Below are 12,677 nucleotides of genomic sequence, written 5' to 3' on the forward strand. Positions count from 1 at the left end.
AGGGAACTGAAAAAAGAACAAGGGTGGTACAGGTTGAAGACTGACCTTGTTCTTTCTCTGGATTGCAAAACATTCCATGGATGGGATTCCGGAACTTAGCGAACCTGTCCAGCACCTGTGAACAGCCCCAGCCAGTGCACTATAAGTAACTCCGCTGCCCACGTCCCTGCGTGTGTCTTTGTAACCTCGTGCAGAGTGGGGTGATGGTTACTATGAACCAAGGCTTCCAGTGGTAGTGGATTTCTTCCCTTTTTCTTTTCTAAGGATCAGGAAGACATTTACTTCATGAAGGGGGCCTTGGAAGAGGTGATCCGCTACTGCACCATGTACAACAACGGAGGCATCCCCCTGCCGCTGACACCCCAGCAGAGGTCATTCTGCCTGCAGGAAGAGAAGAGGATGGGGTCCCTCGGTCTGCGAGGTCAGTGCCTGCGGCCCCAGCCCAGAGCTTTAAGCTTGCGTGTAACATTGACTTTTAAGTGCATTCAAGCAGGATCCCCAGTCAAGGAGGTCACCTGTCCCAAGGAGTCAGGCAGCATGCTGACAGCAATGACACGTGCTTGGAACCTGATGGTCCCATGAAAGGCAGGCCCCCGCCTCATCCCAGTTCCTCAGTGACCCCTGTTAATCCACAGAAGGGGGGACCCTCCCTTGCTGAGTTTCCTAAGGCAGGTGAATGGGCTGCACCCCAAACATTGATTTTCCCAATAGGTCTTTCTGCTCATTGCCTCTTATCAGGAAAACCTGAAGCTCTTTTCAGTCAAGGAATATATTTTCTCCCTTGGCCATTTTGAAATTTCTGCAGCAGAGCCAGTGCCTTCCCTGATGGGCTGAACATTAAAACTCACATTTCCCTTGGTGTCATTTGTCACCCTAGCCAGGTACAGAGGAAGCATTTAGAAGCGCTCCTGGGTGCTGGTGTTCCCTTGGGGGGAAGTGAGAGGCGTTGGGCTGGCCTTAGGCGCTGGTGTTCCCTTGAGGGGAATGAGAGGAGTTGGGCTGGCCTTAGGCGCTGGTGTTCCCTTTGGGGAAGTGAGAGGCGTTGGGCTGGCCTTATTGGCTCAGGAGCCTTGGTCTTCCCCTTTGGGGAATGGAGTTTGTAGGTTGCTGGCAAGTTTGCTCAGAGGTGTACGGAGCGAGACCCTTGTGTCTTTCTGGGGCATGGTGAAGCCAGCACCGAGCATGTGCCCCCTCTTCCCGAGTGCAGGGAGCATTCCCCAAAGCACGGGCGCTTTGCCTCCCAAATGGTTTGTGTAGCGCTGGGTCTACAGTAGGCCCACAGGTAAATACTGTGCCTCATTTTCCCCATATGCATAAGGAAAGCATGAGAGCAGTGACTTCATTGATTGCTGTGAGGATTGGAAGAGATGGCGAATCTCATCTTAGCTTGCCCTGGGCCTTGACTCTTGCTGTGGCAGAGAAGCCAGGCCCAGCTCCTGCGAGCCAGGTGATCTGAGAGGGGCTGGTGTAAGAAGGTCCTTTTCACCTCACTGACACCAAAGACGGAGCTGTGGCATCCCTCCTGCACAGTGGAGGGATTGGGAGAAACTCTGGCACGTGGGTGGCAGCTGCTTTCGTCATGGTTGATAGGACCAAGCCCTTCAGTAGCTCCCTGTTCTGGTCACATCGCGCCTCTGCTGACAATGAAACGGCTCACTTAAGAGTGGTCACGTGAGTAAGTAAACATCCCACGTGGCCCTGGCCTCTAAATCTGCTCCTGGCACTTGGGCCCCACCTGTGTGCTGGGCACCATGAAGTGCCTGTGTGAGGCCACGCCCTGAATCCCCACCGGGCAGCCCGGGTGACAGCCCGGCCTAGTGCAGCCAACGCCTTCGCCTGGATGTCTGCTGCTCTGCTGCAGTGCATGACGACGCGTTCCAGGCAGGGGGCTTGCTCCAGGCTCTGGGGGAGAGCGTAATGAGAACGGGTCAGTGGCAGAGGAACAGTGAGACCTTTTCCTGTGTCCCCCAGTCCACACGCAGGTCCTTTTGTGCTTACAAATGGACTTGTCTCCCACCTGTGGCTGGGAAAGCTACAACCTGGGAGCTGGCCTTAGAGAAGGCCTGTGCGTTCTCCCAACCCGTGTCTGGTCTGAGAAGAGAAGGGATGTTATTCCTCAGCAGGTGACCGTGAACTGATGCCTGCTGCCTGGCAGGCCTGGGGCAGTGCCCAGGTGACTCAGAGAGGCCCCAACCTGCTGGATCCCCTGGAGTGATAGCTGTGAGGACTGGAAGAGTCAGTGAATCCCGTCTTGGGTTCTGAGACCCCCCACCCCACACACATCCAGGGGAAGATGACAAACCCCACGGAGCGGGAAGGAGAGTCGGGGTGAGGGGAGCACGGAGGCAGGCGTGAGGACCTCTGGGGACAGAGGGCTGCCAGGTGGCCACTAGAAGCAGGGGATGCTCCTGGGTTGGCAAAGCCCAGTTTCAGGGACGGGGGGGGGGCCATTGGAAAAGGGGAGGAAGAGCAGCAGTGTCACTGGTGCAGGAGGGATGCCAGCCCTGTCTTTGGTGTCAGTGAGGTGAAAAGTCCACCACCCCCTCTCAGATCACCCGGTTGGCAGGAGCTGGGCCTGGCTTCTGTGCCACCAGAAGAGAGTCAAGGCCCAGGGCAAGCTCACAGCAAGAGTCCCCTCAGCTGGGGCGCTCCCCTGTCCATGTTTCTTAACCTCTGTACAGCTCCCCCACGTCTGCTGGCGATGACAAAATGAGTTAGCACAGGGCACGTGCGGGCAAGAACTATCAGAAATGTCCTATGCTACTGCACCTCACATGTCCCATTCTGGGCCAGCTCAAACAGGTTTCTGTGGCCACTTTTGTTGGGAAGTGGGGTGGGTCTTATACCATGAGTGGTGTATTCGTCTGTTTTCATGCTGCTGGTAAAGACAGACCTGAGACTGGGTAATTTATAAAGAAAAGGAGGTTGAATGGACTCACAGTTCCACGTGGCTGGGGAGGCCTCGCAATCACGGCGAAGGTGAAAGGCACGCCTTACATGGCAGCCGCCAAGAGAGAATGAGCGCCGAGCCGAAGGGGAAACCTCTCATAAAACCATCAGATCTCATGGGACGAATTCACTGCCACAGAACAGTGTGGGGAACCACCCCCGTGATTCAGTTCTCTCTCTCTCGGTCCCTCCCACAACCCGTGGCAATTATGGGAGCTGCAATGCAAGATGAGATTCGGGTGGGGACACGGTCAAACCCTATCAAGCGGACAGCAGTGGTGTTTTCTGCTGTGCGGCTGTTTCTGGCTCCCCTCTCTGTCTGGTGTGCATCCGCGCAGGCCTGAGAGCCGCTGCAGGCATCTCTGTCCTCCCTTTCAGTCTAGGGACTTGATGCCTGAGCCCTCCGCAGACCAAGGAGGATCTGGGCCATGGTGGGGGCTGGCTGGGGACTAACAAAGGGTTGGGCACGTTGCCTCACACCTGTCATCCCAGCACTTTGGGAGGCTGAGGTGGACGGATCACCTGAGGTCAGGAGTTTGAGACCAGCCTGGCCAACATGGTGAAACCCTGTCTCTACTAAAAATACAAAAATCAGCCGGGCCTGGCGGCGCATGCCTATAATCCCAGCTACTCAGGAGGCTGAGGCAGGAGAATTGTCTTAACCCAGGAGGCAGAGGTTGCAGTGAACCGAGATTACACCACTGCACTCCAGCCTGGGCAACAAGAACAAAATTCTCTCTAAACAAAACAAAACAAACAGAAACAACAAAAACAGATGGCCCCTGAGCCCCCGGTGATCCCTCCTTCCTTCCCCTCTTTCCTCAGTTCTGGCTCTGGCTTCTGGGCCCGAGCTGGGGCGGCTGACATTTCTGGGTCTCGTGGGCATCATTGACCCCCCAAGAGTTGGCGTGAAGGAAGCAGTTCAGGTTCTCTCCGAGTCTGGCGTGTCCGTGAAGATGATAACAGGAGATGCTCTGGAGACGGCCTTGGCCATAGGTAACCGGGACAGAGTCGGGGTGAGGACGAAAGGACCGTCCATCCTTTACAATGCGGGGCTGCAACCAAAGGGAAGCCTCAGCAAACGGTCAGGAGTGCTCACACCTAGCCCTGTGGGCTTAGAAAAGAGGCTGAGGATTCGTGGGCCAGCATTCCAATTTCTGAGGTGTTTCCTGTGTCTGAAATGTTGGCAGGTTCTGCAAAAGGGGAAAAGTCCTCATGGATACTGAGGACCTACTGTGTGTCAGGGGCTTTTCCTCCACTGTCTTCACAGGCAGCATGATGGCCATGCACAGTTTCAGTCTGCCTTCTGCCTCTAGCTGTGTACCCCTGGCAAATCATTGAACCACTCTGACCCTCAGTCTTCATCAGTACAGGGCTAGCAGCCCTCCTCCTCTAGTTACTTTTTTTTTTTTTTTGAGATAGAATCCTGTTCTCTTGCTCAGGCTGGAGTGCAGTGGCACAATCTCAGCTCACTGCAGCCTTTGCCTCCTGGGTTCAAGCAATTCTCCTGCCTCAGCCTCCTGAGTAGCTGGAATTACAGGCGCCTGCCACCATGCCCAGCTAATTTTTTGTATTTTAGTAGCGATGGTGTTTGCCCAGGCTGGTCTTGAACTCCTGACCTCAGGGAATCCACCTGCCTTGGCCTCCGAAAGTGCTGGGATTACAGGCGTGAGCCACTGTGCCCAGCCCCTCTAGTTACTATTATATGGGTTGTCACAGCCTGGTGCTGTAAAAAGGTTCATGGGCTTTGGAATCAGAGCCGTGTCGGGTTCCAGTGTTACTCCTTACCAGCTGTGTGTCCTCAGCAAAGTCACTTGTGTTTCCTCACCTTTAAAGTGGGGATAATAAGGCATTTGGTGTAAGTTAATCCTGTGGATAGAACTAAGGCCACGCAGCATAGTAGGTCCTCAGTAAAGGGGTCTCCAGCATGGTTTTATTCTTGGTATTCCCCGTGGCCAAGGTAGGGCCGGGAGTGAGGGGTGGGGACGGGGGCCTCGGAGCAGACCTTCACAACAGGTTCTCCTGAAGGAAGAAACATCGGCCTGTGCAACGGGAAGCTGAAAGCCATGTCTGGGGAGGAGGTGGATAGCGTGGAGAAGGGCGAGCTGGCCGACCGCGTGGGGAAGGTGGGTCCCCGGAGGCAAGGCTGGCGGCGGGGCTGGGTCACGGCTCTGAAATCTGATTCTTCACCTTCCATGTCTCTCTGTCCAGGTGTCCGTGTTCTTCAGGACCAGCCCAAAGCACAAGCTCAAAATCATCAAGGTTCGCTGGGTGAGGCGGGCACAGGTTGTGCTGCTGGGGCCGGGCCAGAGACACTGTGGCTCAAGGAGCTCATGTGTCTGTCGGGTGACAGTGCAGGGCCCGGTGTGGCTTCCTTCTCTAGGTCCGGGGCAGTTCCCCAGGGGTTACCTTTTCATAGCCAGGGGGAGGGGAAGAGGATGAGCAGGGGCATGCGGGCAGCTCCCTTGCAGAGGACGAGGCTCTGAAGTTGCCAGTGTCACTTGCACTCACAGCCCCTTGGCGAGAACGCAGTCATGGGCCCAGGTTTAGCTGCAGGAGATGCTGGGAAGTGTCATTTCTAGCTGGGTGGACACGAACCTCACTAAACTTGGGGAGCCTTTTAAGGAGGAGGGGAGAACTAGGGGACCCTTGCCACATACACTGACAACTGGGAACTGTAATTGCATAATGCAAAGGGAAAAACTACAACAGAAGCTGTCTTTTTCATTTTAGGGGTCGGTGTGGGGTGGGTTGGAGGTACGGAGTCTCGCTCTGTCACCTAGACTGGAGTGCAGTGGCACAATCTCGGCTTGCTTCAACCTCTGCCTCCCAGGGTCAAGCGATTCTCCTGTCTCAGTCTCCCGTGTAGCTGGGATTACGGCCTGCACCACCACATCCGGCTAATTTTTGTATTTTTAGTAGAGACCGGGTTTCGCCATGTTGGCCAGGCTGGTCTCGAACTCCTGACCTCAGGTGATCCACCTACTTTGGCCTCCCAAAGTGCTGGGTGCTTTTTGGCATTATTCCTGTCATTCAACTCTGTGCCTCTGTTTCCTCATCTGTAAAATGGGGGAACTATTAATGCCGTCAGCTAATTCACAGGGTTGGTAGAGGATTAAACAAAGCCAGGCCCATGAAGCTCTTGGCACACAGCAGGTGCCCAATAAAGAGCTGATGTGATTTTTCTGACCCTGCGTATGAAAAAAAGGTAGAAAATGTGCTTGGTTTTCTCGCCTGTGCTCTGAAAGTTGGCCCTTGAGCTCTTTTAGTAGACGGGTTTTCTTCTTTCATGTTACTTTTAGCTCTACAGAGTAAATCCCTATGCGAGTTACTCAAAGAAGGTAGTCATACTTACCAGGTACCTCATGGTTTCCAGGGCCACACTGTTGATTACTATTTACTACTGGGGATAGATAACCTTTATGGGCTTTTCCTGACCGTGCTGGGCACCGTCACATCTGCCATCTCAGTTTGGGCCTCACTACAGCCCTGGGAAGAAGGAACTGTTGCTTCCACTTTGCAGATGGGGAAACTGAGGTCAAGAGGGTCAAGGGCTCACCCAATCCCACAGCTAATGTGGATGAAGCTGGGATTCAAAGTCCACGTGCCCTCCAGACAGAGGTCTCTCTGGCTGGCCACAGGGTGTGCGTGGCCAGGCATTGCGAGCTGGTCCTCGGGCTGCAGCCTTCATTGCCTGCTCTTTCCAAAGGCTCTGCAGGAGTCAGGGGCAATCGTGGCCATGACTGGGGATGGGGTGAACGATGCGGTGGCCCTGAAGTCTGCAGACATCGGGATCGCCATGGGGCAGACAGGGACGGACGTCAGTAAAGAGGCCGCCAACATGATCCTGGTGGACGATGACTTCTCAGCCATCATGTAAGCCGCCCTTCTGGTAGATTTTTAGTTGCAAAAATGCCTGGGGCCACCAGCTGCTCCCTGGGACCTGCTACTGTGGAGACAGAGGGGGTCTCGCAGAGTCCCCGGGGAGAGCTGAATCTCGGGGCTCGTCAGTGTGGCAGGTGCCCCCAACCCCAAACACCAAGAGCCTCACATAGCACGGTCATGGGGTCCACGGCCCCTGGGGCTGGTCGCATGCTGCACCCAGGGGAATGTCACGGACATGAAGCAGGGATGGGACTTACTGCCTTGGGTGCATTTCATGTGTTTCTGGGAATGCCCGCCGGGCTCAGGCTGGTGGGCAGCAGCTGAACCTGTGAGGAAAACCTGTGGCCAAATACATGCTCGCAGTTGAGTGTCGGGTGAGAAAGGATTACAATGAGCATCTTCAGTGTGAGGCTCACGTGTCGATAGATACATCTCGTGTGTTGAAAAGAGACCTGGGTAGAAACACCCCCACCACTCCCCACCGAGGTGCTCTTTAGGTTCTGAGTTTACACAAAACTATTCGTTCCATTTCACTTTGCTGTATTTTTTTCTTACTACATTTACCTTCCCTCTGGATCTGATTTTAATTAGTTCTAAGACTGTCCTCATAAGCAAATCGTAGTAGTTGGGGGTGAGGGAAAACTTTTTTAAACCTGATATCAAAAAATCCAAATGAACAAATATTGAGGCCAGGTGTGATCGTGCACTTTACAAAACTGTCTGCACAACTGATTCGCCATAGGAAGCCTTAACACACTTAGTAAAAAAAGAAAGAAAAAAAAAAGTCATCCTATCGGCTCTATAGTTCTTTTGCAAAATTTTTTAGTAAAATCTGGGGGGGACGGGGCACGGTGCATAGATGATTTTTCTACTTGCGGTGACCCCAGGTCAAGGTGTAAAAGGGCTTCCGCGAAGAGCCTTCTAAAGACAGAAGTAGGCGATGTCCTTCAGCCTCCCCCTCCCTCCCTCCTTACCGTCCCCCGGAGCTCATTTTTAGGCCTAACTGGTTTTGCTGCGTCTCTCTCTTCTCTTTGGTAAATCGCTGAGATGCACGGAGCACTTCGGGAGTCTGGGCAGGGATGGGATCCCTGGGCTCGGCAGAACAGTAATTGATGGTCTAATTGGAGGTATCAAGTGTACCCTTGGCACAGAAAGGCGAACATGGTGCGAGGATCAGTTCCCAGTGACCAAGGGGCACCTGTTAGAACACTACCATCTCCTACAAATGTGTCCCCAAGAATGCCAGCAAGGGGAACCAGCAGAGGTCCAAGTACAGCAACCATCTGGGCAAGTCCCCACTGCCCCTTGCAGCAACCAGCGCACTGGCTGAGCCCTCCCGCAGGCCCTCTCTGTGAGTACATGGCTCTCTTCCCTTGCAGGAATGCGGTGGAGGAAGGCAAGGGGATTTTTTACAACATCAAAAACTTTGTCCGATTCCAGCTGAGCACGTAAGTAGAGGCCAGCATTCCGAGTGTCATTAAGGGCCACGCCTGGCGGGCGGCCGCTGACTGGCTGCGTGTGGCCTGCAGGAGCATCTCCGCCCTCAGTCTTATCACTCTGTCCACCGTGTTCCACCTGCCCAGCCCCCTCAACGCCATGCAGATCCTGTGGATCAACATCATCATGGATGGGCCGCCGGCGCAGAGGTAAGGCGGGCCAGCTGGGAGTCCTGTGTCTCCTTACCCCGCTGTGGGGCTGCCTGGGGCTGCCGGCTGTGCCCTGAGGCTACAGGGAGGAACACACACTGCCGCTTTCCAGCAGGAGTTCTCAGCAAACTGAAGTGTGTTGCACTGGAGTGAGACTGGGAGTAGAAGGCAGAGGAGAAAGTACCTGGGCCGGCAGATCTGGGCGAGGATGGAATTTCCCACTCCCTCTGCCTGGATGCTCTCCCTGGGCAACCTGCTTTGCTCGTTCTCATTCTTCATTCCAGTCACTGCCTGCAGGAAGTCTTCCCTGATTGCACTCCCACTCAATACCCTCACCCTGCTGTATTTTTCCCTAGAGAGGAAGATACAGACACACTTTTCCTTATGGGTCTGATCGTGATCTGTCTCCCCTTTAGCACATCAGCTTCATGGAGGTGGAGTTTGTGTTTTATCCCTGCTGTCTAAAGCACCTTGCTACCCAGTAGGTGCTCAGGAGTCCACCCGCTCCTTAATATCCCCTTCAACCGGCCAGCCAAGTGGTATGGGGGAAGGAATGTACTTTGGAGTCAGGGGACCCATGTGGCCACGCGTGTGTAACCGTGTGAGCGCAGAGCTGACGTTGCTTCCGCTGGAGCTCAGTGTTGCTGTTATTACCAGTGACAGCTGCCAAGGGAAAGAGAGTCCTCATTTGTGTCCCCAAAGCCAAGTGTGAGGGTTACCTCTCCTGCCAGCTCTCCCTGGGAGCACGAAGCTGGTCTGAGCTTCTCCCACTATGCCACCTGCTGCTGGTCTAGCCTCAACCCTGCTGTGTGGAATTGGCTGGAGGCAGGCCTCAGCTGATGAGGGGCCCTGCGGAGGGCAGCGCCTGGAGCCTGTTTCTCCAGGCTCAACGTGGGGGGTCGCCTCATGGTGATGGAGATTGCCTGGGTGTATGGAACTGTGTGTGGTTGGCCTCAGTGGGTGGTCTTCAGCCTGCGGGACAGATGGAGGGGCACAGCTGCCCCTGGACTCAGGCTCCGGGGCTTCTGGAAGGCACCGACGAGGGCAGGTGTGATGCCTGGGGGCGTTCAGCAAATGCCTGGCCCTGCCCGCTGTGCCTACTTGGCCTGGGAGGCTTATGCACAGCTGTGTCCTTTATTTCATTCCTGGTTCATTTCAAAGTGTCTGTGTCTTGTTTGGAGCAGCTTGGGGGTAGAGCCCGTTGACAAAGACACCCTCAGGCAGCCACCGCGGAGTGTGGGGGACACCATCCTCAGCAGAGCCCTCATCCTGAAGGTCCTCATGTCTGCAGTTGTCATCATCAGCGGGACCCTCTTTATCTTCTGGAAGGAGGTGAGCGAGGGACGCCCCCTCTTGTTCTTAAGAGTTCTCCAAGTCCTGGGGCCATGCAGATGCTGGGGACTGCAGTCCCTGCCCTCCTGCCCCAGCTCACATCTGGGAGAGGCAAACATGTACACACACAGGACAATGTGGTGCCATTAGAGGGACGGGGAGCATGAGGCAAAGGGACTGGGTGACCCCTGAAGGAAGGGAGGTCGCCAGGTGTGTGCCTGGGAACTGCAGAGGCCGGCAGGGTGGGGATGACTTTGCCGAGACGGTAGTTGAAACGTACATGAGGCCCCGTACATCAGGTTTCTTTCTACATGGGACAGGATGCCCCCTGTTCCCTTGTCACCAGCAAACAATTTGAAACCTGCTAAAGATCCTCCTGTGTTTTGCTCTAGAGGTGACTGTTTGCTTCATATCTGGGCTTGGGTCAACTTTTCAAGGTCTGCAGGTTCAGGGAGCTCTGGGCCAGGATGGGCAATGACCTAGGTGGGCAAAGAGGCAGGTGGCCCCTGTGACCACACTGCAGGTCGCACATGTGCAGGAAGGGGGAGGGACCCTAGCCAGCTACCCTGAATCCATTTTTTTCTCCTGCTCTCCGTCTGTCCCAAGCAGAACAGCTCTGTTTCCCCTGCCTTCTTACTGGCCTGGGAAGGCCGTGAAGGCCCTGAGCTTGTCCAGCTTGGGGTGAAAAGATGGGCCAACCTGGTGGTCCTCAGAGCGGGGTCCCAGTAGTGGCGTCAGCACCCTTGCGCCCCTAAGAATTGAGCTGCCAGGCCCTGCCTCTGTCTCCACTTCAACACACGTGCTCCAGGAGACTCAGCTGCAAGCTCATGGCTTAGCCCTGTGGTGTGGCCACCGAGTACAGGAGGGTATCCATGGCCTGCTGCCCCGGCCCGGCAGAGGAGCCTCTCCTCAGGTGGTGTTAAGTTGAGGTGAGAACTGCTGGCTGAGCGTGGTGGCTCACACCTATAATCCCAGCACTTTGGGAGGCTGAGGCAGCTGGATCACCTGAGGTCAGGAGTTCAAGACCAGTCTCACTAACATGGCAAAACCCTGTCTCTACTGAAAACACAAACATTACCCAGACATGGTAGCTCACACCTATAATCTCAGTACTTTGGGTGGCCAAGGCGGGTGGATCACCTGAGGTCAGGAGTCCAAGACCAGCCTGGCCACCATGGTGAAACTCCATCACTACTGAAAATACAAAAATTAGCCAGGCCTGGTTGGGTGCCTGTAGTCCCACCTACTCAGGAGGTTGAGGTGGGAGAATTCCTTGAACCTGGGAGGCAGAAGGTTGCAGTGAGCTGAGTTCGCACCACTGCACTCCAGCCTGGGTGACAGAGTAAGATTCTGTCTCAAAAAAAAAAAAAAAAAACTGCCCAGGAGCTTCTGACCGTGGGCTGGTCTCACCTCAGCTCTGGCCATACCCTGCAAGGTCGCCCACCCCTGAGACCCTGCAGGGCTCAGAGCTGGGCAGGACTCCAGGGTTTCTCTCATAGAGCTGCACTCGGTCACCTCACAGGCTCTCATCGCCTTGGGCATCAGCCCTCCTTCAGCCTGCCTTGTAGGCAGTGACATTCACTCTGTGGGTTTAACTGGAGAGGCGTCACCTCCCTGGGAGACAGTTACTTCCTGGAGGAGGAGGTGTTTCTTCTGTCTGTGGGTGCCCCGCCCCATCCTCGTGCCTGGGAGACAGTTACTTCCTGGAGGAGGTGGTGTTTCTTCTGTCTGTGGGTGCCCCGTCCCCATCCTCGTGGTGGCAGCAAACCAGCATGTGCTGGGGAGACCTTGGTGTGGCACCCACGGACCTCACACCTGGAGGAAGCTGTGTGCCCCATTCCTATTACTGAGCTTATAAGTGGCCGCCTGCCATGCCCCAGGAGCCGTGAGGCAGGCCTGTGCCCTTTGGTTCAGGATGAATGATGGCTCGTCCCGCCTAACCTCCCGCCCGTGCGCTTGCCTTCCAGATGCCTGAAGACAGAGCGAGCACTCCCCGCACCACGACGATGACCTTCACTTGTTTTGTGTTTTTTGATCTCTTCAACGCCTTGACCTGCCGCTCTCAGGTGAGACCAGGGCCGACCCTCCTTGCTGCAGAGCTGCGGCGTGTTCTCGACAGCAGTGCCCCAGCCCTGCCCACAGCATTGAGCGGCTCTGGCTCAGCGTGGGCAGCCACAGCTCTCCTGCCTGTACCTGGGCCGTGGACAGCACACAATCCCCCCTGTGACTTTTTCCCCGCAGACCAAGCTGATATTTGAGATCGGCTTTCTCAGGAACCGCATGTTCCTCTACTCCATCCTCGGGTCCATCCTGGGGCAGCTGGCGGTCATTTACATACCCCCGCTGCAGACGGTCTTCCAGACGGAGAATCTGGGAGTGCTCGGTGAGTGGTGGGGACAGGCCCAATAGGTGACCTCTGACCAGGGCCGTGGGGGGCACGGCAGCTGCCGGGCGGGGAGCTGCAGCCCAGGAGGGGCCAGCGTGGGAAAGCGGAACTCACCAGGGGCCGGCTCTCTCTCCAGGGCCTTCTGCCCTCACAGGAAGGGACTCTAATGTGGGTGATGTGAGGGGGGCACAGAGGACACACAGAAACCTCCAGGAAGAGGCCCCTTGCTCAGGAATAGGGACTGGGGTCCAAGGGGCATCAGCATCACAGGTGTCGGGCTAGAGGCTCAGAGCACGTGGAGGGAGCTGTGCAAGGCCTGGACTCAGCCTGGGACTGGGGAGCCTGGACTTGACCCTGGGGCCAGTAGTGCGACTTAGAGATCTGGTCACCTGAAGACAGGGAGCTGATCTGTCTTCTGGTTTTGGCTGAAAGGGACATGATTCAGTCACCATGGCTTTCCAAGGGCACACGCCATGGTG

At 55.6% G+C, this 12,677-nt stretch overlaps 1 protein-coding gene across 3 annotated transcripts in view; it reads left to right on the forward strand.

The window, feature by feature from the left end:
* ATP2C2 (ATPase, Ca++ transporting, type 2C, member 2) overlaps positions 1-12,677 on the forward strand; it is a 95,163-nt gene that overhangs the window by 80,706 nt on the left and 1,780 nt on the right. For 2 of the 3 annotated variants that reach the window (XM_011942202.1, XM_011942203.1), the window contains 10 exons: positions 265-421; positions 3,775-3,945; positions 4,978-5,075; positions 5,161-5,211; positions 6,659-6,825; positions 8,214-8,282; positions 8,364-8,480; positions 9,665-9,812; positions 11,780-11,878; positions 12,054-12,195. In XM_011942202.1, coding sequence (XP_011797592.1) covers positions 265-421; positions 3,775-3,945; positions 4,978-5,075; positions 5,161-5,211; positions 6,659-6,825; positions 8,214-8,282; positions 8,364-8,480; positions 9,665-9,812; positions 11,780-11,878; positions 12,054-12,195 — 1,219 coding nt within the window. Of the gene's footprint in view, positions 1-264; positions 422-3,774; positions 3,946-4,977; positions 5,076-5,160; positions 5,212-6,658; positions 6,826-8,213; positions 8,283-8,363; positions 8,481-8,595; positions 8,683-9,664; positions 9,813-11,779; positions 11,879-12,053; positions 12,196-12,677 lie in introns of all 3 variants that reach the window. The other variant, XM_011942201.1, reaches the window with a different exon arrangement.

The sequence above is a fragment of the Colobus angolensis genome, unplaced genomic scaffold (genome assembly GCF_000951035.1).
Source record: "Colobus angolensis palliatus isolate OR3802 unplaced genomic scaffold, Cang.pa_1.0 Scaffold207, whole genome shotgun sequence".
NCBI lineage: Eukaryota > Metazoa > Chordata > Mammalia > Primates > Cercopithecidae > Colobus > Colobus angolensis.